General features: G+C 40.2%; 1 protein-coding gene across 1 annotated transcript; it reads left to right on the forward strand.

Annotated features, from left to right (window-relative positions):
- The first annotated feature begins 822 nt into the window (after positions 1-822).
- colgalt2b (collagen beta(1-O)galactosyltransferase 2b) lies at positions 823-25,977 on the forward strand. Its single transcript, XM_029277036.2, has 12 exons — positions 823-1,166; positions 16,477-16,587; positions 16,747-16,864; positions 17,857-17,991; positions 18,073-18,277; positions 19,061-19,180; positions 19,550-19,623; positions 19,868-19,974; positions 20,430-20,562; positions 20,702-20,829; positions 20,939-21,145; positions 24,857-25,977. Exons 1-12 carry the CDS (start codon positions 931-933, stop codon positions 25,128-25,130), a joined length of 1,848 nt encoding a protein of 615 aa, XP_029132869.2. The 5' UTR covers positions 823-930; the 3' UTR covers positions 25,131-25,977.
- Positions 25,978-26,160: the final 183 nt, after the last annotated feature.

The raw sequence follows: 26,160 nt of genomic DNA on the forward strand, positions 1-26,160 counted from the left end.
GGTATTTTGCATGTTTCCGTTGCTCATGCACTAGTTATTTGATTAGTTATGATGCCATCATTTTAGGTTTTCAGTTTCTGCTGCCGCAGACAGTTTTTTGCTTGTTGCATTTAGCAAAAATAGACACTGTTATTTTTTTTCATTCATCATAAATTACCTTTTCATTTTCATTCTGCAAAACAAAGAGAATGACAATATGACACATGTAATTACACATGATCTTATTGCTGCTTATTATCTCATTGTGTTCTTGTTTGTCTTTTGTTCTAATATGGTTTGCTGTTTCAAAGAGTTACAGCTTTGTCAGTACATATGGAAAGAACATCATTGAAACAAAAGAGTGAGAGCTGATGTCAGAGAGGTGATTTCATGGTCTGTGGCTCTGCATCACGAGAGTCTATCAAGACGCAAGGCATGGAAAAGGAAAGAAATATTCAGAAACCAGTAGGAAGAACGATAAGAAAAAATAACTAACTGATACATTATTATCATTAATACTACTGTTTTCATTGTTGTTCTTCTTATTATTAGGCTATTATTATCATTAATGTTATTAGTGGAACTAGAAGAACACGTAGTTGTGGTAGTGTTTAAGGTCATTATTAGTAGCATATTGAAAGCAGTTGTAGTTTAGTAGTAGTGATATTATTTGGGGCTGTGAAAGTTGGTGTCCCTGGTGCAACCATAGGTGCAACACTCCTTGCCAGCCAAGAGTTCAGCAGGGGTGTGGGAGGGGTTAAAGATTTAGGACGCTCTCCACCCACCCTATCTCTCCTCTCTTACCTTCCTTCCGCCCTCCCCCTCCCACCTAGGCTCGCTCCCTCTTTCTCTACCCTCTCTCAAAAGCCTCACACACTACTCTCTCGCTCAGTGTCAGGCTCTGTTGTGGGTCCAGGTTGCGTGGACTCACGGCGAAAACTTGTGGCGAAGATGCGGGCGCTCGGGGCCGTGGGAGTCGGGGTACTGTGGGCACTGCTTGGCGCTCTGGTGCCCGGCGGTGCGTCGGAGCTGGTGACGCTGGTGCAGGAGCTGGTCAAGCCAGAATCTGTCCTGCTGAAGCCAAAGGTTATGATCGCCATTCTGGCTCGAAACGCTGCGCATAGCCTGCCGCATCACCTGGGCTGCATAGAGAGGCTGGACTACCCAAAGGAGCGCATAGCGATCTGGTAAGAGACACACGGTTAGGGATGAAAAAGGATGAGGTTTGTATTTTTGGCTCTACGAGACTCAATAATAAGATACATTTAAAACACTATTGTACAAAGATGTATCCCAGTATAACACGTAGGCTATAAAGAGAGTGTTACCGGACAGTTATTCTAAAGTTTAGAAATTTCACTTTCAGTGCGTAATCTGAAGTGGACAATGATGTGCCCTGGAGCGTGTTGTGGTCTAAAGAAAAGCAGCGTGTGTCCGCGCTAATTATAATAACACATAGTCAGAATCTGCACACAGACCTGTTGCTGCGTTTTACGATGCACTTACCTCGCGTGTCTGCCGGCGTCCAAATTGCACGCTGTGGGAGAAGATGAAAGAGCCTCTGTGCATGTTGGTTTAGGCTTCACCCTTAATCATGGATCCCTTCGTCTGATTCAGCACAAAGCTGCGAAAACTGGGCTTTAAAACAGCAGGGCAGGCAGGTATGAAAGGGTCTCAAACTCAGGTTGGGTCCCGTAGTGTGTTTGGGTCTCATACTGCGATAATATGAAGCTATCAAAGAGGGAGTCTGCAGGTGGGGGGGATGAAAGGAGACATTGAGTTGGTCTGACAGCAGGCCTGGGGGGTGTTGGAGTTCTGGAAAGTCATGCGTAAAAAGTGTGTGCTTGCGTTTTGTGTGTCTGCAGAGTTTTGATAGAATCACTCGCAAGCTGAGAGATGTGTGACTACAGGCAGGTTGGTAATCAGAGTTCAGATTTGAAGAATGTTAGATGGAGGGAATAAATATCACATGCAGATCATAGATCTGTTACCCAGAGCTCCTTTAGTTGTTTACCCAGGCTGGCATTCTTCTTCTGTTTTGTTTTCCACCTTTCTCTTTGCTGAGTATCTTGCTTTTGTTTACAGAGTGACTGTCTGTTTCCAATTCAGAGACCCTCACCAAAACACTCACAAATGCACGCCAGACAAACTCTATCTGCGGAGAGGGGCCCTTCTCTCTGAAACAAAGTGCCTAAGTGGATGAGCTAACACGGCTTTGTGAGCGTTTTAACTAACAGGAGAGAGGGCCGAATCAGATATGAGCAGCATCTCCCCACCTCTAAAAACAGTTCAGCCAGGGGGGAAAAAGTCAATGTCTGTATTTGAGGCCTATCAAACCTAAGTGTCTCACAGGTTTGGGGTTATACAGCAAAGTTTCACTGAAAAGACAATTGAAGGAGAAGCACAGAATGGCCTATAGTCTTCAGCCTTTAATAGTGTTGTAGTCAAGACCAAACTAACCGAGACCAAGACATACTAGAGACCACGTGCTGCGAGACCAAGTAAAGACCAAGACATTTAGGGAACTGATTTTGCTGATTTTCTTTTACAAGAATGAGACCTTTAAAAAGTGGTCTTGAGACCGGTCTTGACACCAAGACTGAATTTGAGTACTACAACACTATTATAAAATCATATAAAACACGATTGTTTTATTCAGGCAAGAGATTTTTTTTCATATTTGCCACAGCTCTACATTGTTTTTTGAAACTATCTGGGCCTTTCTCTGATGTTAATAACAAATTTCATGATGATGCACCTCCCTTTGAATCCAGTACTGTAAGAAGTTAACACGTACTGTATAAGCCTACTTAGGAAATGGAGAAGGATGGTGCAGGCAGCACGAGCGCTGTCCAGTTGGGAACAGTGAAACTACATTCTTCTTGTAAGTGTGATTTTAAATGTTTAAAACTTAGTTGGACTTTTGCTGCCAAATTGGTTAACTTAATGACACATTATGTACCACATAACTCGTGAAGCTCTGCGCCTATTTGTTTCTCTTTGTCTTCATTATTTCTATCCAACATGTAAGCTACGAGAGCCCAATAAATGCTAAATCACAATGCAGCTCTCACCACCAACAAGGCATTTATCCACATTATAGCATTTTACAGTGTGCTGCAGACCACTTAATCACTGTTAAAATGTCAGGACAACTACAAAATACCAACAACCACTGACAAGTAGTAAAGCATATACAATTTCTTAACTACTTATAGATCCCCTTCATACTCCGGCAAATGATTTGAGCTTTTTTTATAAAGGAAATTTTTGCATTTATTTGAGAGCACAGAAAAGCTTTGGAGAAGCAAAGAGAGGGGGTTGATGTGAGACAAGGGTCTCCATCTGGACTCAAGCCAAGGACTTTGTGGTTACATGATACACATCTTCCTCAAAGCAGCCAGGTTTCTCTACTTTACTGCCATCCACAGCTCGTCTGAATAGATCATACACACACTGATGTAAAGAACTTGAGGAAACAATCAGGAAGACATTATATCAAGAGCGTCTGGTCGTAAAGCTCCAGTTTGTGTGTGGGGACAAAATGTTCTTCACTAAAGAAGTTCCTCTCAAGAACCACAGGTTGAGCAAAACAGAGGATTGTTTTTCCTATTCATCTCCTCTCTACTCATTTAAACTATTGCAATTCAAGAGACATAGCAAGAAGAAGCGGAGAAGAAGGATAAAGATGATTTAACATAATAATAAGGGTGTTTTCTTTATCGTGTAGCAGCAGCAGTGGGAACCCAGCTCCTCTTTCAACCCCACCCACTGGATCATGGAAACTTGTGTTAACATGTGGTTCTCCAGCATCTTTTAGAATGAGCATGTATATGGCAGCATAAGACAACATTTGAAACATAGGGAAAGCCTATTGGGATGAAGCTGTGGGAGATTTGTTCAGTTAGAAAAGTCTACTTAACTGTTTTCACATATGTTCTCCTGAAAATTTCAGGGGCAGGCTGGAGATGAGGTACAAAACAACAATGCTTATATAGAGTCCAACGCTTTGAGACAGTTTTTGCCTTGATATCAATGCTACGTTTAGTTCACTTTATTCACCTCATCTACAAATGAGTAGAGGAGAACATACATTACGTACAAACATAATGAAGCAGTTTCATTACTTGCATGGAGATCAAATTGGCTGCGCTTGTCACAGGATATTAGTGTCATCAACCCTGCCCGCTTAATCGTAGTTAACTTTCTTGGACTTAATGCAGAAAATGTATCAAGGGACTGGCGGAAAAATTCTGGGCTAAGTTGGGGTGAAAAACTTTGCGTTCCCAAATGCAGCTCACCCAGAAAATGTCGGGAAATCACACGTGTTGTGTTTGTTATGTTCCAATGAAGGAACATTACACAAGAACTAGGGACTTTCAAAAGTACTCTGTTTGTTTACATCACAAAGACCAGGGTCTTAATAGTAATAAAATACCAGAGAGATTTTTTTGCCATCCTCAAAGGTCCCTGTAGTTTCGCAAAAAAGTACCACTGGCGCAGGGACCTTTGAGGGTGGGCCTTGTTTTGCTGAACATTTCTGATTGGTGGAGCAATTGCAGCACTCAGAAGTCCAGCAGAGCAGCCACTCATTGACCGTCTGGATGTGTTGCCAACCAATGCTTAGATACTTGCAAAACTTTGAATAACTAGTGTCTGTCAGTTTCAGTATTTTATACGAAAAAGCACTTTTTTTCTAATTTGGGAGTGCATGGGATAAGAAATAGTCTTCATGCTGACTTGCAAGAGATGAAATAAGTTAAATCAATAGACATCTGCAGCTGTGAAAACAATAATTGAGTAAAAAGATACATAGGTGAAACTTATGTGATCCTTGTGTAAATTAGGTGCGGCTTTTACGTGTTAGCAGACTAATTTGCCTAATTGTTAAAGTTATTTGTGCTTGTTGGAGATATAAACGAAATATTATGTCAGATCAAAAATAAAGACATCAAATGCAACCCATTTTCACACTACACATTGATCCAGGGCAGTTCATTGAAAATATGCATTCAAGGATTGCAGACACTGAATGTGTTTTTACAAAGCCACATGTGTTGATCCAATAGAAATTCATTGCTATTCTGTTATAGCATTCCTTAAAAACATACAAATAAAATGTAAAACCTTCGCGGGAGCAGTTGTGGTTGTTTGTCATGAGGACAACAGTCTTTAAAAGTTTAAACAGCTAAACAAGCAGCCAGATGACAAAAAATCCCCCAAATCTTGACAGGCTTTGGCCCGTGTGAGGATGCTGGGAGCAACAAAGATTCCAGTGTGAACCTGTTTTCAGGGTAATCTGCATTTAGAGGTCATGTCCCCTCCGCCCTGTTACTTCAGCCCTGACTCACACTGACAGTTGGGATGGTCAGTGAAATCTGCCCTTAGAAGTTTTTCCCTCTGCAAGTGGGCGCAAGTCTGACAGAGAAGTGGCAGAGCAGTGAAAAGGACTAACACACTGCTGTTAAAGAATGAAAGAATGCAGGGTATTCTAGAAAGAGGGGTCTTAAAAGGGTTGGCAAATTACCCAGAGGGCATTGAGCAGGTTGGTTAATCCACATTCCCACAGTAGCTTGACCACAAGTAATCCAGGAAAACAGTGAAATGTGAGGCTTGACGAGGCAGTTCATTATGTTTACAGAGAAGGGTGATATTCTGGACACTGAAAGTTCTGGTACTCAGTTTTCAAAACAAATATTAGCCAAACTCATTGTGACTGAGCTTTGCAGTAGGTCAAAATAGCTGCTTCAAGTAAGGAAAATGTGTCATATCTGTTGCAATAGCAGGAAAACATTAGGCTAAAGATATGTGTCAGTTCTCTTCACACTCTCTGTTTAGGTGACAGGTGAGATTTACGCCGCCTCTGAGGGCACTGTGAAACTGAGGTCAGCATGAAGGCTGAGTGCTTAGTAATGCTTAGCCTGCAGCCAGATGGTCCTATGCTCCTGACGTTGGACCTGACTTGACCTGACTGGCTGGGTTTTGATTTGTTGTTATGTCCAGGTGTTCTGCTCAACTCAAAGCAAATCAAGTGACTTGGAGTTGCCTCTTAGTCTTGATGTGCATTTGAATGCTTTTTGTCTGTCCCGTTGTGTTTGAAGCTAGAGCTAGCAACAACGCAAACAACTTCTCCAAAGGTAAAATAATTTGCCTCCTGACAATGCTAAAGGTAGCTAATGGACCACATCCACGTGACAGACAATTCTCTTTCGTCATGCTCAGTTTGGGGCACTAAAATGCTGTCATAATGACATACATATGAGTTCTACGTTGTAATTCTTTTGAAATTTAGAGTAGCCTATCTAGCTAACTAATAAATTTCACCAGTTCACAATTGAACTACTGAGAAGATAATGTTGGCTACATTAAAAGTATTGAGGGAAATGTGCACACAAACTGGCTGCTGTGTAGTATTAGCCTGTCATTTTGTTTAAAAACACAAAAAAGGATATATTTTTAGGTCATGCTTTTAAAAAGGATTATATGCTGGACTATAAATTCACTTGCACCTAGAGTTTTGTTGACATTAAGACATTACCAGGCAATTAGCACAACGTTTTTACTAAGCTAAGCTAGCTGCTACAAGTAGCTTTATAGTTATGGTGTCAATGTGTATTATTCTTTTTCTGAAGCTGCTTGTTGCTGGTTGCCTGCTGCTCAATGCCTACAGGCTGCGTTCAGGTGGTGAAGTGCTTCCCCAGGTGCTGAGTCGGAGGTCTAGATGATGATTTGTGAACCTGTCAGAGAAACACTGAAACTGAAATAGGATGACACAGCGCTGACATCATCATCCTTCCCCGTAAGACTGCTTTTCTTTTTTTTATAACGTTAATTTGTGTTTGCCCGTTAATCACATAGACTCTTATTTCACACATAGAACTGCTGTTGAACTTTATACTTAAACATCACGCAGGGATATGGATAGGTTCATGGTATGAAGTTTTTTTCTGGTCAATTTTATCAACCAGCCAAATCTTTTATTTTACAACCACTGTAAATCCTGATGCACCCTAAGGTACGATGTGACTTTGTAAGGAAAGAATTTTCCACAGCTGCTGAAATACGCACACTATAAGCTGAATATTTCAGTGACAGATGCAGCATGTATACACTGTCAGGCATGTGGAGAAGTGTTATGTAATTGTATCTTCTATCTACTATATCATTTCATGAGGAGATTGATGTGAGTTTATTTGATCCTTCATGAATCATACTATGGGCCGCTTCACCCATTGGGTATCCTGTTTGATATGACTTACACAAAACACTTCTTTTTTAAAGCTATTGGTACAAGGGCACTGAGTTAATGAAACATAAAAATTGGACTTGAATGCTGAGTAAAGGTTTTTAAGAATGGATGATTTATGCTGACTCATGTTTCTTGCTTTGTAGTGGCCTGCCTTTCTTGATCCAAGTGCCAGGTTTCATTTTTTTAAATCACTAAACCAGAATAAATCTGAGTTCTAATAGGACACTAAAATGGTTTGTTTGGTCGCTTAAGTGCTGCTTTATTGTGACTTTAGGGCAACTCCTCATGCATTACTCTTAGGAATCATTACATTACTTATCATTCAACAGTAAAACAAGTTACTTTCATCATTAAGCCATCAAATGATCTCATTAACTGCACTACAAATTTCACACATGCCAGATCTTCTATGTCTAACATGTGTGGACGTAGATTAAAGATTTAACAAGAAGTCATACCTCAATAAAGAAAGTATTGCTTTAATTTCTCAAGAGTTCAGAAAGCTGGTTTCAGCCCTGGCACAGTGTATTTTCCTGCTAATCTAAAGGGGTATTTAAATAGTTTATTTAGCTTTAGAAGTTAGAGAACTTTCTCAACCAAGAAAGGATCACATAATCAGAAAAATTAAGACCTAATCACAAAATTTGAACGTAAATGATTTTGCTGAACAGAAAAAAGAAGGTATGAAAAAAAGAGTAATGAGAAAAAGAGTCATCTAAAAAGTAGCCTAAACTGACAGATTTATGTAGAGCAGGAAACAGTGAAACATTAACCTCTGACATGTAGTGTAGAGGTATAAAGCAACAACAAAAACCTCCAATACATACGTCACAGGTTTAAATGTTTCATGTTGTCTATCTTGCTGTTGGATTCTTTCCAAACTGTTCCAGAAAGTTATCGCCTCTGTTAGTTTATCATGAACATACACATGTGCTGAGGGCAAGCATGCATTCAGGTAACCTCACCGACTGAAAATGTGATCCTTCTTTCATACTTGTGCATGCCACAGGTGCCTCTGTTAGTTTCTTGGACACCACTGATGGTTTGATCTGGTTTCACTTACTGAGCAGATCTACTGTTTCTTATCTACATTCACTGAGAATTACAGATCCTTAAAAAGTCATGAAATGATGGAAATAATTAAACAGGCTTTGAGGTCTATTAGTGTTGTGATCTTCCATTATTGCACCAAAGGATTCCACATGCCAGGTGTGTAACCTTAGGCTCTGTTTCTCTATGGGAGTACATGTTGTCCTTTGTTCTGTATCACAGGGAGTTTGGAGTGAAGTATTTCCAAGTGAATGGGATAAATTATCGCAAGGCTATTGTGCGTTATCTGGGGAAGACAACACGGCCATTGTGAATCATTAGCAGCATATGCCTTTGCTGTGTGTCACATTTTATAAGATCAAAGTTATGGCACTATGTACTAACATGAATGGGTTTGATTATCATGGTCTAGTACAAGTATAAATTGCAAGAAAAAGCATCTTTTTTCACTTATCTGTGTTCTTTTGTTGAATGCTAAACACATGATAAGTGTGTGTTTCTGCACTGCTCTGCTCTGCTCTGCTGGCTCAGTCCCTGTATTGAATTTACTTTCATTATTACTTCATGGTTAAGGCCCACAGTGAGCCTGGACTTCATGTTCACATTAATCCATGGGAAATCTGAAAAGCTCTTTTAATATCTGCTCAATTTGACATGATCTAAAAAAAAAGTGAAAGTTTGCAGATATGCAGCTTCTAGCTTGTTATGGGAAAAAGACACAGGCACAGAGACATGTATTCTATCTACTCTCTGGACTGGATCCCAACTTATTACAAAAAAGAAAACTTCCCAAAACACAAGATAGCATCTTGCAATTAAAGGAAGTTTTACAGGACAAAGCCACAGAAAGCCAGAGACTCCTTAACAGAAATAGCTTTGTTTAAGTTGAGTCTCAGATGGCTCCAAATGAACTAGGCAGAATACATCTGGCAGTGCCTAACTGCCTCCCTGCTGAGGCAAAACCAGTCATAGAGATGAAGCTACAACTGAAGTATGTTCCCTCTGGAACATATGATACTTGAGACACTTTGCTTGTGTTTTTCTGGAGTGCAATAATTCAGAACAGAAAATATAAAAGTATTGTTCTTTAAAATGAAATATTACTACAATGAAAGAACAAACAAAGAAAACATAATGAATTAAAATGTTTCTTACCAAGTCCAATTAAAACATCAAAAAAAGCAATGTGTAAGTCAGGAAAAAAATTTCAGTGAAGTAACAAATCTTGGGGAAAAAAAATATTTGGTGTTGCTTTAAATTTCCCAACAGTTACTTTAAAACAGCTGGGAAGTGTAGTTTGAAGTATATGTTACTTAAAGTTTGTGTCGATTTTGGCGCCCCCTCTGAACAAATGGTACATCTTGTGTCTTTGCTGACATGAAATTCGTAAGAAGTATTTTCAACATAAAATATCATCCTAAAGTATTTTAACAGTCGATGGTTCCGTTCTCTCATTTAGAATGGAAAATGTAAACAAGGGCTGTTTGCATCTACACTTCTTCCAAAACCTGTCCCTATGGTCACAGACATTGAAAACAGCCTCTATCTTTATGCTGATGTTCTTGTTTCCTTATGTAGGTCATATAGAGGCATCAGTAGTATTAATTTCATTCTGTTGAATATCCAGCTAAAACTCCTCACAGGAGCGTTAAACAGAAATAAAAAAGTGCATCTGTTTTTGGCTATTTGCTCTATAGAGTGGTAACTGCAGCAGGACAGGAACTTTGTGATTGTCTCTAATAAATAGATAAACAGACAGTCTGTCTTCATAGCGATGACAAAAGCTTTCATTGGGCAGCTCAGTGATGTGTTTTTTACAGTTCTGGCATCAAGTGCAAACCAAGCAGCTACCCCGAGGTTGTTGACACATCACTTTAAAATGTTAAGTGTAACAACAGCTGTAATGAGTCACGTTTTTATTATACTGCTTGAACACCTGCAAGGTATCTGTTGAAATTTAGAGATTCACGCCTAATGATGACGTATTATGAGTAGAAATTACTTTGTGGCCCAGTGTACAAACACAGTGACTTCAGATGTTGCTTTCTGCCAACCTTTCACTGAGCCTCTCTACCAGCAAACTCTCTGTAAAGCTAAAGGGATTGAGCTGATAGTTTTTACCTGCCAGTAAGTCCATTGTGTCTGCCCTTTAGCTAGAAGGTAATCATGGGAAAAATTTCGCAGTAGACCCAACATATTGGTTCAATTATAGGGTTGTAAACAAAAAGAATTGATTTTCCGATCCCTGTGCCTTTTTGAGCTCTCCTTCACTGAGTTTGGTAATGGCTGTTCCTGGACTTGGCACTGGACTATGAATTCCTGCTAAGATGCCCCATGTGTTCTAGTCCATTTCCAGCTGCATTTTCAGAAGGTAGCATCACACCGAGAATGGAGTTGGCGAACATTAAAACAATGGTATCTTGGTATGAGCCCTCTCATCTGGAAAAGGGGAGGCAGAAGTTAAGCTGAGGCAGAAACTGGTCTTGTTCATCAGACCACAGTGTGTAGAGAAAAGTTCTCATGAATAGTTTAGTATTCATTAAAAGAGACTGGTTGTCATGTTGTCATAGAGGAAATATAATTTTAGCACCTGTCTGCCCATATGTCTGTTTATGTCATGAATTTCCTTGTATTCCCTCTATTTCCCCTCCCTCCCCCTTCTCTCATATCCTCCATCTTTCCCGACATCCCTCTGCTCCTCCATCACTTCTTCCATCTGTTTTTTCTCTGTCCTTTTTACACAAGTGAGTTTGTTTCAAATAATGAGTTTCTTAAGTGCAAGACAGATGTTTTTGGATGTTGACTGAATTATTCCTCTTGCCCCTGAAAAACACTGAAAAAGAAAACTATGAAATACATGTTAAGGACTTTAGTGTCTAAAAAGCAATAGGGTCCAAGTGTATAAGGCAGTAGATTAGGATGTTGGTGCCAAGAAGACATGGTATTCCTCTCATGTGATTTTCTTGTTTATTTTTTCTAGAACAGCAGGGAAACAGGTACTAAACTGGAGAAATACAGAACAATATCATCAGCATATTGGCCTATCTTTCCAATGAAAATCTGTTAAAATTGAATGTAACTACACTAAAATTGCCCCATTTCAATTTTGAAACCCCACCTGTGCTTTACAATGCTGTCCATCAATCACATATGCAAGGTTGTAAAAAAAGGTAAGGGCCAGATTCTTGTTTCAGCCAAGGCTTCACAAAAAATCCCTTCAAAGTAAAATACAAAATGACTTACCTCCAAGGAAAATATTGTGTTAAAAGTTGGAGGTGGTGAATATCTTAACAATAGTCAACGCCTAACTTCTCATCTTGACTCCATCTGACAGTCAACACTTTAACCACAATGAATATCTCCTCCAAGTCTTGAATATGAATACTAAATATTACACTTTATTGCTGGTCTGCTAGCCTTAGCTATCTTTGTTTACCATGAGAGTCATGAGGAATTTCAGTCAAGAGGTATAATCTCACCAACCCCTCCCACCACTTTTTCTCCACTCCTCTTGTCCCTTTCCCTCCATCTCTCTATCCATAATCCCTCCTCTTTCTCTTTTGCCCCACTAGGCCATCAAAAGGCTCACAGCCACGTCAGCCTATAGTGCAAAGTCAACACACACACACAAGCATGGTTATTATGTTTTATAGGCATCTATGCTCAGGTCTGAAAGAGGCATTCTTGCTTCTTAATTATATGCAGCAACCGGTCATTATTGGCAGGGATATTAGATAGTTTATTTGATAAACTGTCAGTTGACACTGGCCTGCTGGAGCCATTCAGAGGTGTGTTTACCTAAAAGGGCCAGACTCAAGACAAGCCTCTGTGTTTAAGGCCAGATGTCTGCCTTCACCACCTTCCCTGTTATCTGACACGCTCCTGCCGTGAAAAGCATGAAAGAGAGGGAGGGAGAGAGCAAGAGAGAGTGAGGAAGTGGGCTGATTATCATTAAGGTGAAGGAGATGCCGGTGTGACCAATGTAAGTGTATATTTTACTGCATAATTACTGCAGTTCAATACGACCAAACTAAATATTTTTACTGCAGTATTTTCTGGTGATCAACATTTTTAGTGAATATCTGGCATAAAAAGCTGTTGGACTCAAGGTACAGCAAACAGGGATTCTTGCACGAACATCCTTAAGCACAGAATGGGACATGGGTCATAACATTTAAAAAAAACATCAAATACTGTACATTTTCCTGAAATTTGCTTTCTGTCTTTTAGTTTCTTCTTATGGTGCTGATTTATAGTGTTAATATTTATGAAAACTTTCGTTTTGTATGCCTCTATAAGGGAGAGACTGGACAAAAGAGAGAGTGGGGAAAAGCTGGTCTGCTTGGAACTGGGCCTCCCACTTCGAGGACAACAGCCTCTGTACATGTGACTAGACCACTGGGGCACCATAAGTTTTTTAATTCTAAAAATATAGTATAACATCATGATTGACAGCTCTCCTGACAAATGCAGCGTCTGCAGTGTTAACGTGCGCCTTGATAGCAGAGTAGAGGAGGACAGTGAGAGAAAATGTAACAACAGAAGAGTCATTGAATTTACCTCAAGTGTCTGCTTCAGACCAACACAAGAATCTGTTCTGCTGTGGTCTGTACTGACCTGAGGGATCTTTGGTGTTTTATCTGTAACTTAAATGGGATTTCTAGTTAGCGGAAAGGGCAATCCTAAATGGCTTTAATACATGTAAACTGTGGGATATGTTAGTGCCTGTCAATATGTAGTATTGCTTTTTATCAAATCAGATAAAAGATGTGCCTTTCAAAATTAACTGATCAGGGGGACAGTCTTCCAATTTAGTATTAATTATGCTTCATAATCTTGACACTAAAACTCTACACTAAAGGTACATTACTGAATAACGTGGAAAAAATAAACAGATGGTTGTAGGCAGGTGAGTGAGGGAACAAATGTTCTAATCTTTTTTTTAAAGATTAAAAAAAAAAAAAAGATAAAGATTTTAAAGGAAATAGAAGGATAGAGGGAGTGGTGGGGTGTGTAGGTGAGGATGGGGGAAGCATGTGTTGTCCAGATGCTGATGATAAAGATATAGGAGGGGAGAGGAAGCCCCACCCTGATCCTACAGAATAATGAGGCTGCAGTGCACTGTAAACTTCAAAACAGAACAGAGACGCAGCTCAAGGAATAAACGAGGAGGGAAGAATGAGCCCAAGAGCCTAGATTAATGCATTGTTCTATTATTTGAGTATTGTGATAGACAAATATAAAACTCTAACTTTATAGATGTTGACTTTTCCCGTAGTTAGGTGGACAAATATTCTCAATCTGGCAGTTTCAGAGACATGAGGTTGGCACAGTTGAAGTATTTGGCAGGACTGTGAAAGCTCTTTGACTTGGCCCTATGGTTCATCTTCAGTTGCTGATCCTGCCTGAAGGTAGAGGAAATTGAGGAAAAGAAACACATTGCTGCCTCTAAAGTAGGAAAGAAGTGTCTAAAATCGCAGAGATAGAAGGGGATGCCACATAGAAATTCAGATTCATTATGCTACTTTGATGTATAAATCAGAACACGTTGTTATTTTGTAAATCAAACAGAACACTGGGATGAAATGTTTGTAATAAAAAAATCACAGAGTCCTGAGAGCCGAGACGGTTTGGGAAGATGGAGGTGTGGGCATGTAGAATTTGCTTGTGAAAAACCCTGAAACTAAGGAGGTTAGTATCATCCCTAATAAAGGCTGTGTGATACAGCCTAACCTGTGAAGTTGTGATATGTGTGTACAGTGTACATTTACCAATGTTGTAACCCCCAAATCTTCCTAACATCCATACAGTAAGATGTGAAGATACAACTTCCTTTTAATCAGCTAAATCTGCTTCCCAAATTTATTTTTGATCCATTCCTAAGACACTTGTCTTTAGTATACCAAATCTTTGACCTTCAGCGATTCATGACCTGGCCACAGTTAGCTCATTTTCTGCCAAGAACAGCCTGTAAAAATCAGGGGGAAAGTACTTTCCTACTTATTTTGTGGGCAAAGTAAAAATCCTAATTAGCATTTTAATGTGATGTTTTTAAAACATTAGTTAATGCAACCATTTTAAAGTTTAGAGGAGTTTTAATGAGCTGTTGGTGTATTAGATGAGACTTTGTTTTTTTACAATCCTTTCCTTCACCCTCTCCCCCCCCTCTCCCACACTCCTCTTTGCTATCTTATATGCCTCAAATCATCCACATGCTCATAGATACACACTTCACAGTTCCTACAAACTTTACCACGTCTTTTCAAACTGCCCAGAAGTTCCCTGATTTTAAATCCCTTCCTGAAGCTCAGTCTGTCATTGGGAGAGACTGCATGTAGAAACACATTTATTTCCCCCAGCGATGTGCTGATAAGCAGTTTAAAAAGCGTGTTAACGTGACCACATCTGCTCATTACCAGCCACTCAGGTGTGTCACTGTGTTTCAAGCTTACAATAAAAAAACAACAGGTAGTTTTCATGTCCTTTATTACTGTCATAGGCATTTATACACACATGCATGTGCTTGCATACACAGGTTTTTTTTTCTTTTTACACACATTCTCATAACCTTTTACACACAGTCCAACAGATATAGTTAAAGTGGAAAACCTCTACTTGGGGCGATAGATAAATCCCCAGACATGCTGCTGCTAAACCAACATTCTCGAGACAGAAAAATAAACGGCCTTATGTGTTGTCACACACCTGCATGTGTAGGCATGTACACACTTACATGCTTTTAAAATTATTGACCACATGGTCTCCTTCAGGCTTACAGTTCATCTCCAGCTGCTGGTTCTGTCTAATGAGCTGTTTATCAGTCTGACTGAAGGTTGTTGTTATGAAAACACAAGAAATCTGCCTCTTTTTGACTCATTCTCTGCGTGAAATGTAAGAGTGTGTTTGCTTGTGTCAGATTTTTGAAAGTGTGAAGTTTTTAGCTTTTCTTTTGCGTGATGACAAAAGCATTTCAGTGCACGTCTCTGTGAAACAGGTGTTTCTGTATTGCTGTTTGTGTTAAATCGGGTAAATGAAGAGTGTCCACACTGTTATCTTCTATGATGAGAGTGTATTCACCTAAGACCCGCTGCTCATCAATTGTATGTTTATGTGTGTGTTTCTAATGCCATCCGGCTAGTCTAAAATTGGGTGTTATTTTGGAGAGAGTGCAGCGAGGAATATTACAGCAAGCAGTGGAAAACTCCAACTCAATAAGTTTATGTGTGTGTGTTTTTGTGCATACTGATTTGTGTACAGAATCACATTTTGTTGATCTTTCCTCTTTAAAGAGAAAGTTTAAGACAGATGGTATTTAATTTTATAAACTTGAATGTGTAGATATGATCGCAAATTGGTTCAGGACTTTTATATTACAGTTTTAATTTTATGTAGACACACACTCTCACCCACACACACAGTAGTCACAGTGTGTTCTCTGAGTCAGCTCTGGGAGCTGAGGTGGAAATGTCTTGCAGAGTGAAAAACCTCAAGGATGACAAATAAGCTTCTGCAGCTTTCCTTGCTTTTACGCTGACATCATTTGCTTACAGGTATGAGTGTGTGTGTATTCTGGTGCCCTGTCTGTGCAATATTTCTGTGTTCAGTAATCGACACGTTCAATTTTCAAATAAGTAAGTAAGACAACTTTCAATGGCACACCAAGAACGTGTGAGAGACATATTGTAGTCCATTTGAAAACCTCTGTTCAGCTTGTTCTCAATATATCTATCTTGAGTATTCTTTTACCCAGTGTGCCTGGTGTCTGCTGTGACTCTTCAGACTGTGAGCACTTAATGAACCAGTTAGGAGACTTGGTAAAGATGATGCTTCCTGTTGTAGCATCAGACAGTAATTGGACGAATCTGGGCGTCTGAACATCTTCTTCATAACATGCTGTTTGTAATTTACGACTTCTCCTGTTACCTCCACTAATGACAGTTTGCTGCTGTTGTGTGCAACATGTTCAGCTCAGCTTTACATCCTCTTATTTTTCCAGAGGGTCTCATGCTTGAAAACAGTCCCGACACACCAACAGGCAGCTGTTTACAAGTCAAGTTTATTTTAATAGCACATTGCATATGACGAGCATGGACTCAGTGTGCCTATCAAGTATTAAGCAGATGCACTACAACAGGAAGTGATGTTCTTACAGGGACTAACACGGCTGCTTTTTTATCACATGACGTCCTGTGTTTCAGGGCTGCAACCGACCATAATATGGACAACACTACTGCTATGCTGAGGGATTGGCTAAAGAGAGCTCAGCATGTGTACCACTATGTGGAGTGGAGACCCATGGAGGAGCCAAAGTGAGTCACAGTTTCCACAGGAATTATTTGTTAGCAATTATTCAGAGTCCTTCAGACTTAATTCTGTACCTGATCTGTTCTTGTTCCCTCACATATATAGTATTTATTAATATTGTGTGCAGACAAAATAAGAATACATTTTATCCCTGTCTATCTTAGGACCTACACAGATGAATGGGGTCCCAAGCACTGGCCGCCTTCAAGGTTCAACCATCTGATGAAGCTGCGACAGGCGGCACTGAAGGCAGCCAGGGAAAGATGGGCCGACTACATACTAGTGAGAAAGATACTTTTTTAAATCTCCCACATGCATGAACACCAAACTTTAGCAGATAAGGATAACATTTTGCTTACCAAATACAATTCTGATATATCTGTATATATAGAGGCAGTATGGGCCTAGTACATACTTACCATTCAGATAATAGTGTTGTTAAACAATATGCTTCAGTGTATTATTAGTTAGCTTTCGGCTACTCAGCACACTTTTGACGTATGTCATATGATTGCCTGGTTCACTGTACACTGAAGTAATCATTATTTTAAAATAATAAGCTCCTAGAAAGCCTCTCCTGATGTCCTTTTGAGACTGAAACTCAGAGAAACACCGATATATGACATGATACTGCTTTATTTTGTGATTCAAGGTTTTAATCATCTTTAATTTAAATAAAACTATAACCCTTAAGTTGTCAATCCATCAATCAATCTTTATTTGTATAGCGCCAATTCATAACAAGTGTTATCTCGAGTCACTTTACAAAAAGTACTTACTTATTGCTATATAACAAAGACCCAGCTTAATCCATCATGACCGTAGCACTTTAGCAACATTTAGCAAAAGTTGTGTGATTATAGCTAACACAGTTTGCTTGCTATGACTTACGTTAACTCACTCTGCTACCAGTACAGTCTTGTTCTTTGCTATTCTATATAAAAGATGCTGGAGGAAGTCCATGTAGGCTACATATAATTCCAGTGTAGGTTACAGGGATCAAAGAGAGGTAGGTTTGGTTTGTTTCTAGGCAGTATTGGAGGCATTTCCATTACTAGTATGGCTATCTGCTCAACTCTACTTCTCAATTTTTAAGTTGAGATGAATACAAAAAATTTGCGAAAAGTTGGAGGTGGAGCATGCGGAATACTGTATATCGAATAACAGCCTATCATTTGTAATTTGTGTTTACTAATTCACCAGTACTAATTAAGATAGACTTGTTGAACAGTTTTATGATATGCATATGATAATTTACCCTCTCCCTGCTTTAGTTTGTAGACAGTGACAACCTGTTGACCAACCCACATGTTCTCAACCTGATGATGGCTGAAAACATGACTCTGGTGGCTCCAATGTTAGAGTCTCGCTCGCTTTACTCTAACTTCTGGTGCGGCATTACTCCACAGGTACAGTATGTGGTTTAATCCTTAAAGCTGCTCTTTCATTTAGCTAGTATCTTTCATTAACGTGGCGCTCTTCTTATTCAGGGTTACTATAAGAGAACCCCAGACTATCAGCCAATCAGGGAGTGGAAGCGGCTCGGCTGTTTCCCTGTTCCCATGGTGCACAGCACCTTCTTAGTAGACCTACGTCGTGAATCCAGCAGGGACCTGGCTTTCTACCCTCCTCACCCAGACTACAGCTGGGCGTTTGATGACATCATGGTGTTTGCTTTCTCGGCCCGTCAAGCAGGTCAGTCTGAAAGCTCGACTCGACTAACAACAAACTGCTACATTTTTAACAGAGCTGCAAATGGCACAGGAACTGAGGAATGTCAGTGACGTAGTGATTCACTTGTATTCAGCCTGGTTTTAATCTAAATGTACTGCTTTGTAACACTGAGGGCTTTTTATTGGTTCATGCACATGTTTGAGATTAAAAAAGATGAACAAGAGCAGAGAGAAACGGAGCCATGTGTTTGTCCTGACATTGCATCTGTTTATTTGTAAGAACGAGATGTTTGTAGGTTTTTGAGTTTGAGATAAATATTCATCTAAATAGATCACAACTTTTAATGCTATACACATCATGCATGTCTACCATAACAAAGCACCCATAGTTTCATTTTCTATTATCCTGTGTGTACAACAGTTAAATTAAGGATATTTCTCACAGTAAAAACAGTTCTCACGCATTGAAACTTCCCACAAATTGAAGAGCGGTACAGCACATAAGTGTCATTTTGAAATGACATAAAAGCCCCCTCATATTTCAACTGTCTATCACATTTTACTAACCCTATCTGTTCTTAATTGTCTGGATAAGCTCTATGCCTCAAAATGACTCAGTAAGGAAAATCAGGCTGTTTATCTGTTTTGGAAAATGTACTTTTATGTAGCATTACTTCTCCAATTTAAATACATATGAGGCAAGAAGGAGACACTTGGGTGGTCTAATTAGCGTGTTTATTTGAAATGATGGGTCAAATGGTTGTATTTACAGAAGTGAGTGTGTGTTTATGTGTGTGTTTTCCAGGTGTGCAGATGTATGTGTGTAACAGAGAGCACTATGGTTTCCTGCCTGTCCCTCTCAAAGCACAGCAGAATGTGGAAGATGAAAGAGAGAGTTTCATACACACCATCACAGAGGCTTTGAGTGAGTACACACACACACACACACACACACACACACACACACACACACACACACACACACACACACACACTCTCTATCCCACTATCTGTGTCCCTCCCTGGTTATTTTACCTTTCAAGTTTGTTTCTTCTCCTCCTCAACCTCCTCGACCCTCCATGATTGCATCCTGTCAACAATCTGCTCCGTTACCCTCCTCCTCCCTCTCTCTTTTTTTCATCCCCCTACTCCTTCCTCACTTTCTCTCTATTTTGCCCCTCTTTCTGTACTCCCTGTTTAAGCTTTAAATAAAACAACTCAAATACACCACACTGGAAATTGAGCTGTACTCTAATCTTGTTGTTGTTTTAACCTTTCCCCTTCTTGTCAACAGTCGACCACGACATTGAGCCCTCTGAGCACCTCTCCTTTCCGCCGTCATCACAGGACACAATTGGCTTTGATAAAGTGAGTTATGAGGGTATCCTCCTTGAGTACTACTTTGTGTTTACTGTTTAAAAATAATTCCCTCTTCCTGTTTTTGTAGCAGTTTCTCTGCTTTCATTGTGTGTCAAGTTCATCTCCTGAACTAATAATCTGATCATCTTCTTCTGTTTCATGTTCCCTCATGTTTTTGTTTTGTCAATATGCATTAATAAGGAAACGATTCCCCTTAAATAAAAATCTCCTTATACTCTATTTCAATGTTGAGGTTTTGCTGATCAACCTGAAGCGTCGGCTAGACAGAAGAACCAGGATGTTGAAAACAATGGCTTCTCTGGGTTTACATGCCACGCTGACAGATGCAGTGGATGGCAAGTAGGTCCCAAACACACAACCCTGTATGCGCTCCATGAACTGACATGAAGGCTGATTAAATCTTGAAAAAACAACATTCCCGCACTCTCCTTTGAGGTCTAGACTTTGACTGTGGTCCCCCAATAAGCTTCAGAGAAAGAATGTCTTCTGTTTCCCATCTGTAGCTACTTCTTCTGACGCTCATATCCCAACATCTACTGTTTGTAGAAATGTTCTTGACTTGTTTATCCCCCCCCCACCATTGCTTACTTTAATCCACTGTTGAGAATGTCCTAATCCTTCTTCAGCCTTTGTGTATCTGGCTAAATGTGTAACTTGTTGCAGCTTGCTAAGATTTACAATGAAGCTGTACTCACTGATGAGAGATTCAGATACGTTGTGGCAAATGCAGTTATAACAAGTATACTTCTTTCTCATGTCTTCTCTTATATACCACTTTTCCCTCTCCATCACAGGGCTCTGAATACGTCCCAGCTGCAGGCACTCGGAATAGAAATGATGCCAGGCTACAAGGACCCGTACTCTGGTAGAGTGCTGACGCGAGGGGAGATTGGTTGCTTCCTCAGCCATCACTCCATATGGACACAGGTGAGATCAGTAAAGAATGCACTAGTATGGGGTAGAGGGTTTGTGGTTGGATACCTTGTAATCAGCAGAAAAAAATTGCCTTCAGGTGAAAAGTTGCAAAATCCCACAGCTGTTATGACATTACTTTTTTTCCCACCAGATGTTGGAGCAGGGCCTCCAGAGAGTTCTAGTGTTAGAGGACGATGTGAGGTTTGAGCCCAGGTTTAAACGTCGACTCCAGGCCATAATGGATGACATAGACAAAACCAAGCTGAACTGGGACCTCATGTAAGAAAATCCACATGCATGTTCTCAAATTTTATTCCAAAAACACGTGTGCAAAACTAAAGGTTTCGTGTGGAGGCTAATAAACGCAATCTTTCTGCCTCTGTTCTAGCTACGTGGGGCGTAAGCGTATGCAGGTGCAGCAGCCGGAGCAGTCGGTGGATGGTGTAAACAACCTGGTGAAGGCCGACTACTCCTATTGGACGCTAGGCTATGCGCTTTCACAGCAAGGAGCCAGGAAGTTACTGGCTGCAGATCCATTAACAAAGATGCTGCCTGTTGATGAGTTTCTGCCTGTCATGTTCAACAAACACCCCAAGTAAGTCTTTTTTTTTTTTTTTTTAGCTGTCTTCCTTTTAAAATGACAGTGCTGCATACATGCAATACATGACCACAGTAATGTGCACATGCACTACAAAGGAATGTATTGAAGGCATGTCGTGCAGAAAATCACAAGGCCACAGAAATAACGTTTTTCTGTGGGGAAAGACCCTTTTAGACAGTCTGGTTTGCAAATATTTACTATAGACTACAAATAGATGATTGCAGGTGCACTCTTACATAAGTATGAATAAATCAGAAAATTCAAATTTAGATTAACAGTTGCAAAAAACGTTGGAGTTGCAAAATTGATAGTTATATTTAAAGTAGATAGTCAGAGTAATGGAGGCATGCATGGATCCTGTAGATGCACAAAAACAGATTCTACAGCCATAAACCAGTGCAGAAATACTATAGGACCTACTTTACAGTAATTATCTATACATAGACACAAACATGCATATTTGGAGTCCCATTTAGACTCTGGGGTAGTGTGTGATGTTAAAGTTTGCTCTCTCCGGTGGTAGACCACAACGTCTGTGGAGTTTTACTCCACGATTTGTTCCCTATATTTCTCCAACTCCATCTTTTTTTAACCTCTCTTTCCCCCTGATTGTGTCCCTCTTTCCCTTGCACTTTCTGTCTGGACGACCCCCACTTCTGCTTCTGCTTCTTCTTCTACTTCTTTTTCTGAGCTAGCTCACACACAGGGCAGGGATTGTTCTCAGGGGTTCAGTGGGTACGGTGCACACAATGCAAGCTTTTCTGTTTTCTTTCTCCGCTGGGATTCCTGCTGTACCCTGTTCTCCTACACCTACACCTCCACCTTCTTGCTCTTTTTCACATCTTTATACTTAGTCTTTCCCCAACTTTCCTAGCTCTCCTTGAATTCTTTATTCTCTTTTATTTCTTTTTTTTTTGCAAATTTACGCACACCAATTCTTCTCAACAGTACTTTTTTGCATGCCTATTCCCTCCTGTGTCACCCTCTTCTCCTCCCCCTCCTCCTCTCTCTTTGAGGAATGTGGGCCAGCACAGCTCTTCCTGCTGGTTGGAGAAGGGGACAGGATTCCCATTGATAGAGGTTTGGGTAGGGGGGTTGGGTAGAGATGGACACTGGGTGAGTGTGTGTGTGTGTGTGTGAGTGTGTGTGTGTGTGTGTGTGTGTGTGTGTGTGTGTGTGTGTTACTATACAAATACATGGAGATGTGGGTCTGTATATAGATTACTGATGAATACACTGCGTGTGTATTTAACAGTGAGAGAAAGCTTGTATAAAAGTGCAAGAGAAGGAAAATATGGAAAGCTGGGAGGGAAAATACATTAAATGTGCATTTCATAAATGTGTTCTGTTTAAACTGTGAAAATTATGACATGTGTTGCTGTTTTTTTATTTTTTTGAGGGGGGGGGTGTTATGGTATCTCATCTGTTTGTCTTTTTGGGCTAAAAGGGCCTTGGTTATTATTGTAAAAAGTTGTATGTGTATATAATTGTGTGAGGATGTGTTTCTTTATGGATGAATTCAGTTCTGTTAAAGGTGCTCAAAAAAGGGTATGGGGTTGCAGTCTTCTTGGCGCGCCGACAGGCTTTAAACAAGCGATGGGCTGCAGGGAGTTGACCTCTGTGGTGACCTCTGTCTGCAGGAGTGTGACTCCTCATGGCTGACGTGTCAGACCCTCACAGCCCTCATTCCTGCGTTTGACTATACACTACGATACAATTTGTTTGTCATAGCTTTGCACAGTTGTTACACAGGTATACATATATGATAACACGGCACATGAAGAAAACATATAAACAAACAGAAAGAAACACATAGGCAATGGAAAATTGGCCAGTCAGCAGGGATGCTTATTTAGAGCTTCAATAGCCAAGGGAACAAAGCTCTTTCTAAAGCGTGCCCTCTTCCTGGTCAGAGTCCTGTATCGCCGACCTGAGGGAAAAGAAAAGAGTGGATTGAGTGGGTGAGAGGGGGGCCTGGGCTATGGTGAGTGCTCTGTGAGTCAGTGCTTTGTAGTCGAGGTGTGAGAGGTTTTGGGTAGGTTGGCCAATGATTTTTGAAGTGATATTTGTGATACGGGTGAGTTTATTTTTGTTCGCTACAGTTAGCATGTTGAAGAGGTTGGATGATGCTTTTATACAGATGTAATAGGAGCTGAGGTGAAACAGACAGTGCTGCTGCAGGCTGATAAAAAATTAGTTAGAGTAGAGAGAACATACCTGGTACTTGTAGTACACTGTGATATCAGAATCGGAGTCAGAATCTGTTTTATTTCCAAGTACATTTAGATAAAATAGTAAACTACTGAACCAGGTAAAAATGCAATAATGCAATCAAATGCAATTGTAGGGTGGTTTGCTTGTACTGTGAGTACTTGATTTTTCAAATGTTGTCTCTATTTATGGTTTATGCATTAATCTGCAGATCTCATTTTGTCCATAAAGCATGCCTGAAACATGCTCATTATAACTTGCATAACAACAATAATCTCTTCAGGTCACTAGTTTTATCTTTAAAAAATCATCTAATCCTTCCATTTTGAAATCACTATAAGTATCAGATCTACAAACTTTCAAGAAAAAGTGTTTCTTTAATTAGCCTACATATTTTTGATCACTTAAACTATTGGTTTCTTACAGCTTCAAGTTTTATTATTGAACTTATGATCTGCATATGAAATACAAAACATTGCAACACAATAGCAATTGTGCTGCAGAAGAGGACATTGACCTGTTCCCTTATTTGATATCCTGTGAATTTTCTGTCAGTGGTAAAATTGAATTCCTGTACACTGAGTTTGAACGCCCTAATCCCAGTTCACAGGATCTGATGTGTCAGACTCGAAACACAAAACGTGTCAAGTCAATAGCAACTAGTGACTGATGCTCTGTTTCTGTTTCACCACCCTTCCTCTTCTTCTTGGTGACAATTAGATCAGTCACAGAAATATAATTAATCATTAATTAATCATTAATCAGCTTTTTTTGTTTACTGACGTCCATTTTCTAGATGTCAGTACCAATACTTACTGGAAGCAAAATGAAGCAAACTCCTTGCTTGACAATTGATTAAGATTTACTTTATTGATACCAGCAACAGGATCCTATGAACATGCACTAATGGAGAGAAGCCGGAGTGACGGAGCGGCCCACAGCGGGCGCTCCTGAGCTGATGGTGGGGAGGGGGTTTGGTGTCTTGCTCAGGGGCACCTTGGCAGTGCCCAGGAGGTGATCTGGCACCTCTCCAGCTGCCAGACCAACTTCCATATTTGGTCCACACTGGGTCTTGAACCAGCTACCCTCCGGTTCCCAACTGAAGTCCCTACAGACTGAGCTACTGCCGCCTAAGGATGTGATCGCAAGCTTAAATCCATTTGCCTTTTTACCATCCTCTTGGTCTTTCATCCTGCGTTCTTTAGGTGTTCCCTATCACTGCAGATTCTCCTCCATCAGATCTAACTGAACTATGAATGCTAAATTTGTTGATTTCCTGACATGAACCATTCCCAGGTCTGAAATGTGTTTGCCGGGGTCTTGTACTGCTTTTGATGGTACAAGACATCACCCTGGCCTTTTAAAGGTTAAAGACATATTTTTAGCACTCCATGTCTGAGTGGATTTAACCAGAACATAACTAATAACGAATATAATCATGTTTTGATGTAATATTCACAATCAAGTTAATTTATCATTTTTTCACCCCCTCAGCACCCAGTTCTTGTCTCACTTTGAGCCAAGGGACCTGCTGGCCTTCTCCGTGGAGCCTCTGCTAATCTACCCTACACACTACACCGGAGAGCCTGGCTACATCAGCGACACAGAAACCTCCACCATCTGGGACGACGAAGCCGTTGCGACAGACTGGGACCGGCAGCACGCTCGCAAGACAGCCCAACAGGGCACAATCCGGTCTGTGGCACAGAACAGCGTCACTGGAGACTCCCCGCCTCCCGCAGCTCGAGCCTCACGGGATGAACTCTGATACACACACCTGAGACTGATAGACTCCTGTTAACTGTGCAGTGTACACACGGTTGGATGTCAGGTGTACAGACACAGAAAGAAAAAACTACAAGCTGACATACTGTACATTGACTCTTGGATAAAAGTGGAGTTCTGATGTAGATAAAGGGACACTGAGGAGAGGAAGAGGAAAAGTCACTGGGACGAGGGCCCGCAGGCCTTTGACAAAACCTTTTATTTATTCCCCATGTGCCTCCTCTGGGCATGTAGAGAGACAAACACCCAACACATGGATGGAAGCTAACATTATTTTTAGGATGTGAAAGAGAAAAAAAAACCCTCAAAATCAAGTTTTATATTGTTTAAGAGGAATTATTGTTATTTAAAAAGAAAAACATGTGTTCTGTTTGTTGGACAGCCGAGGAATAAAGACACTTTTTTGCTGTTAGAAAACAACTCTTTAGTGTGTGTGTGGACATACGCATGTGATTAAAGAATTGAACATGTGTGGGAGGAGGGAGGCTGACATGCTGCACCCAAGAGTGTCACTACTTCCTATGACATCGCACGCACACACACATAAATACAATATTGTTTCTTTAGATGTTATTAAGCTCAGTGTTATACCTCATTCACGCAGCAGGCTGGCCCTGCTCATAAGCATTTCACAGCATTAGTCATACAAGCAACACATGTAGCCTGTTGGATGTATGATAGACACGAATATGTCCACCTCAGACCTCTGCTTTCAGAATATATCTGTGTTATAGATTTAGCAAAGACTGAATTATTGATTTATTAATGTCCTCAGGCTCTCAGTTTAGCTTTGGTGCTGGGTTGAACCAATAAAAGAAATTCTCTTTAAATGTGTTTTTACTCAATCTGCAGCAGAGAATTACAGATTGTAATTATTATTGTTTGTATTTTTTCATTGCAGAGAGTTTGTAGATGGGGGGGAGAAAACATAGAAGATTGAAACAACAACAAAAGCGCACTATTAATATCTTTGGGATCTCAAGCCACAGCATTCATTAAGTAATGTATATTAT

The sequence above is a fragment of the Labrus bergylta genome, chromosome 6 (assembly GCF_963930695.1).
Source record: "Labrus bergylta chromosome 6, fLabBer1.1, whole genome shotgun sequence".
In the NCBI taxonomy this organism is placed as follows: Eukaryota; Metazoa; Chordata; class Actinopteri; order Labriformes; family Labridae; genus Labrus; species Labrus bergylta.

Bases quoted from the DNA above. Each gene is read 5' to 3' on its own strand.
- colgalt2b (XM_029277036.2), top strand. From the start codon at position 931: ATGCGGGCGCTCGGGGCCGTGGGAGTCGGGGTACTGTGGGCACTGCTT. The intron at 1,167-16,476 runs GTAAGAGACACA...CCTGTGTTTCAG, and splicing joins AAGGAGCGCATAGCGATCTG to GGCTGCAACCGACCATAATA. The intron at 18,278-19,060 runs GTCAGTCTGAAA...TGTGTTTTCCAG, and splicing joins TTTCTCGGCCCGTCAAGCAG to GTGTGCAGATGTATGTGTGT.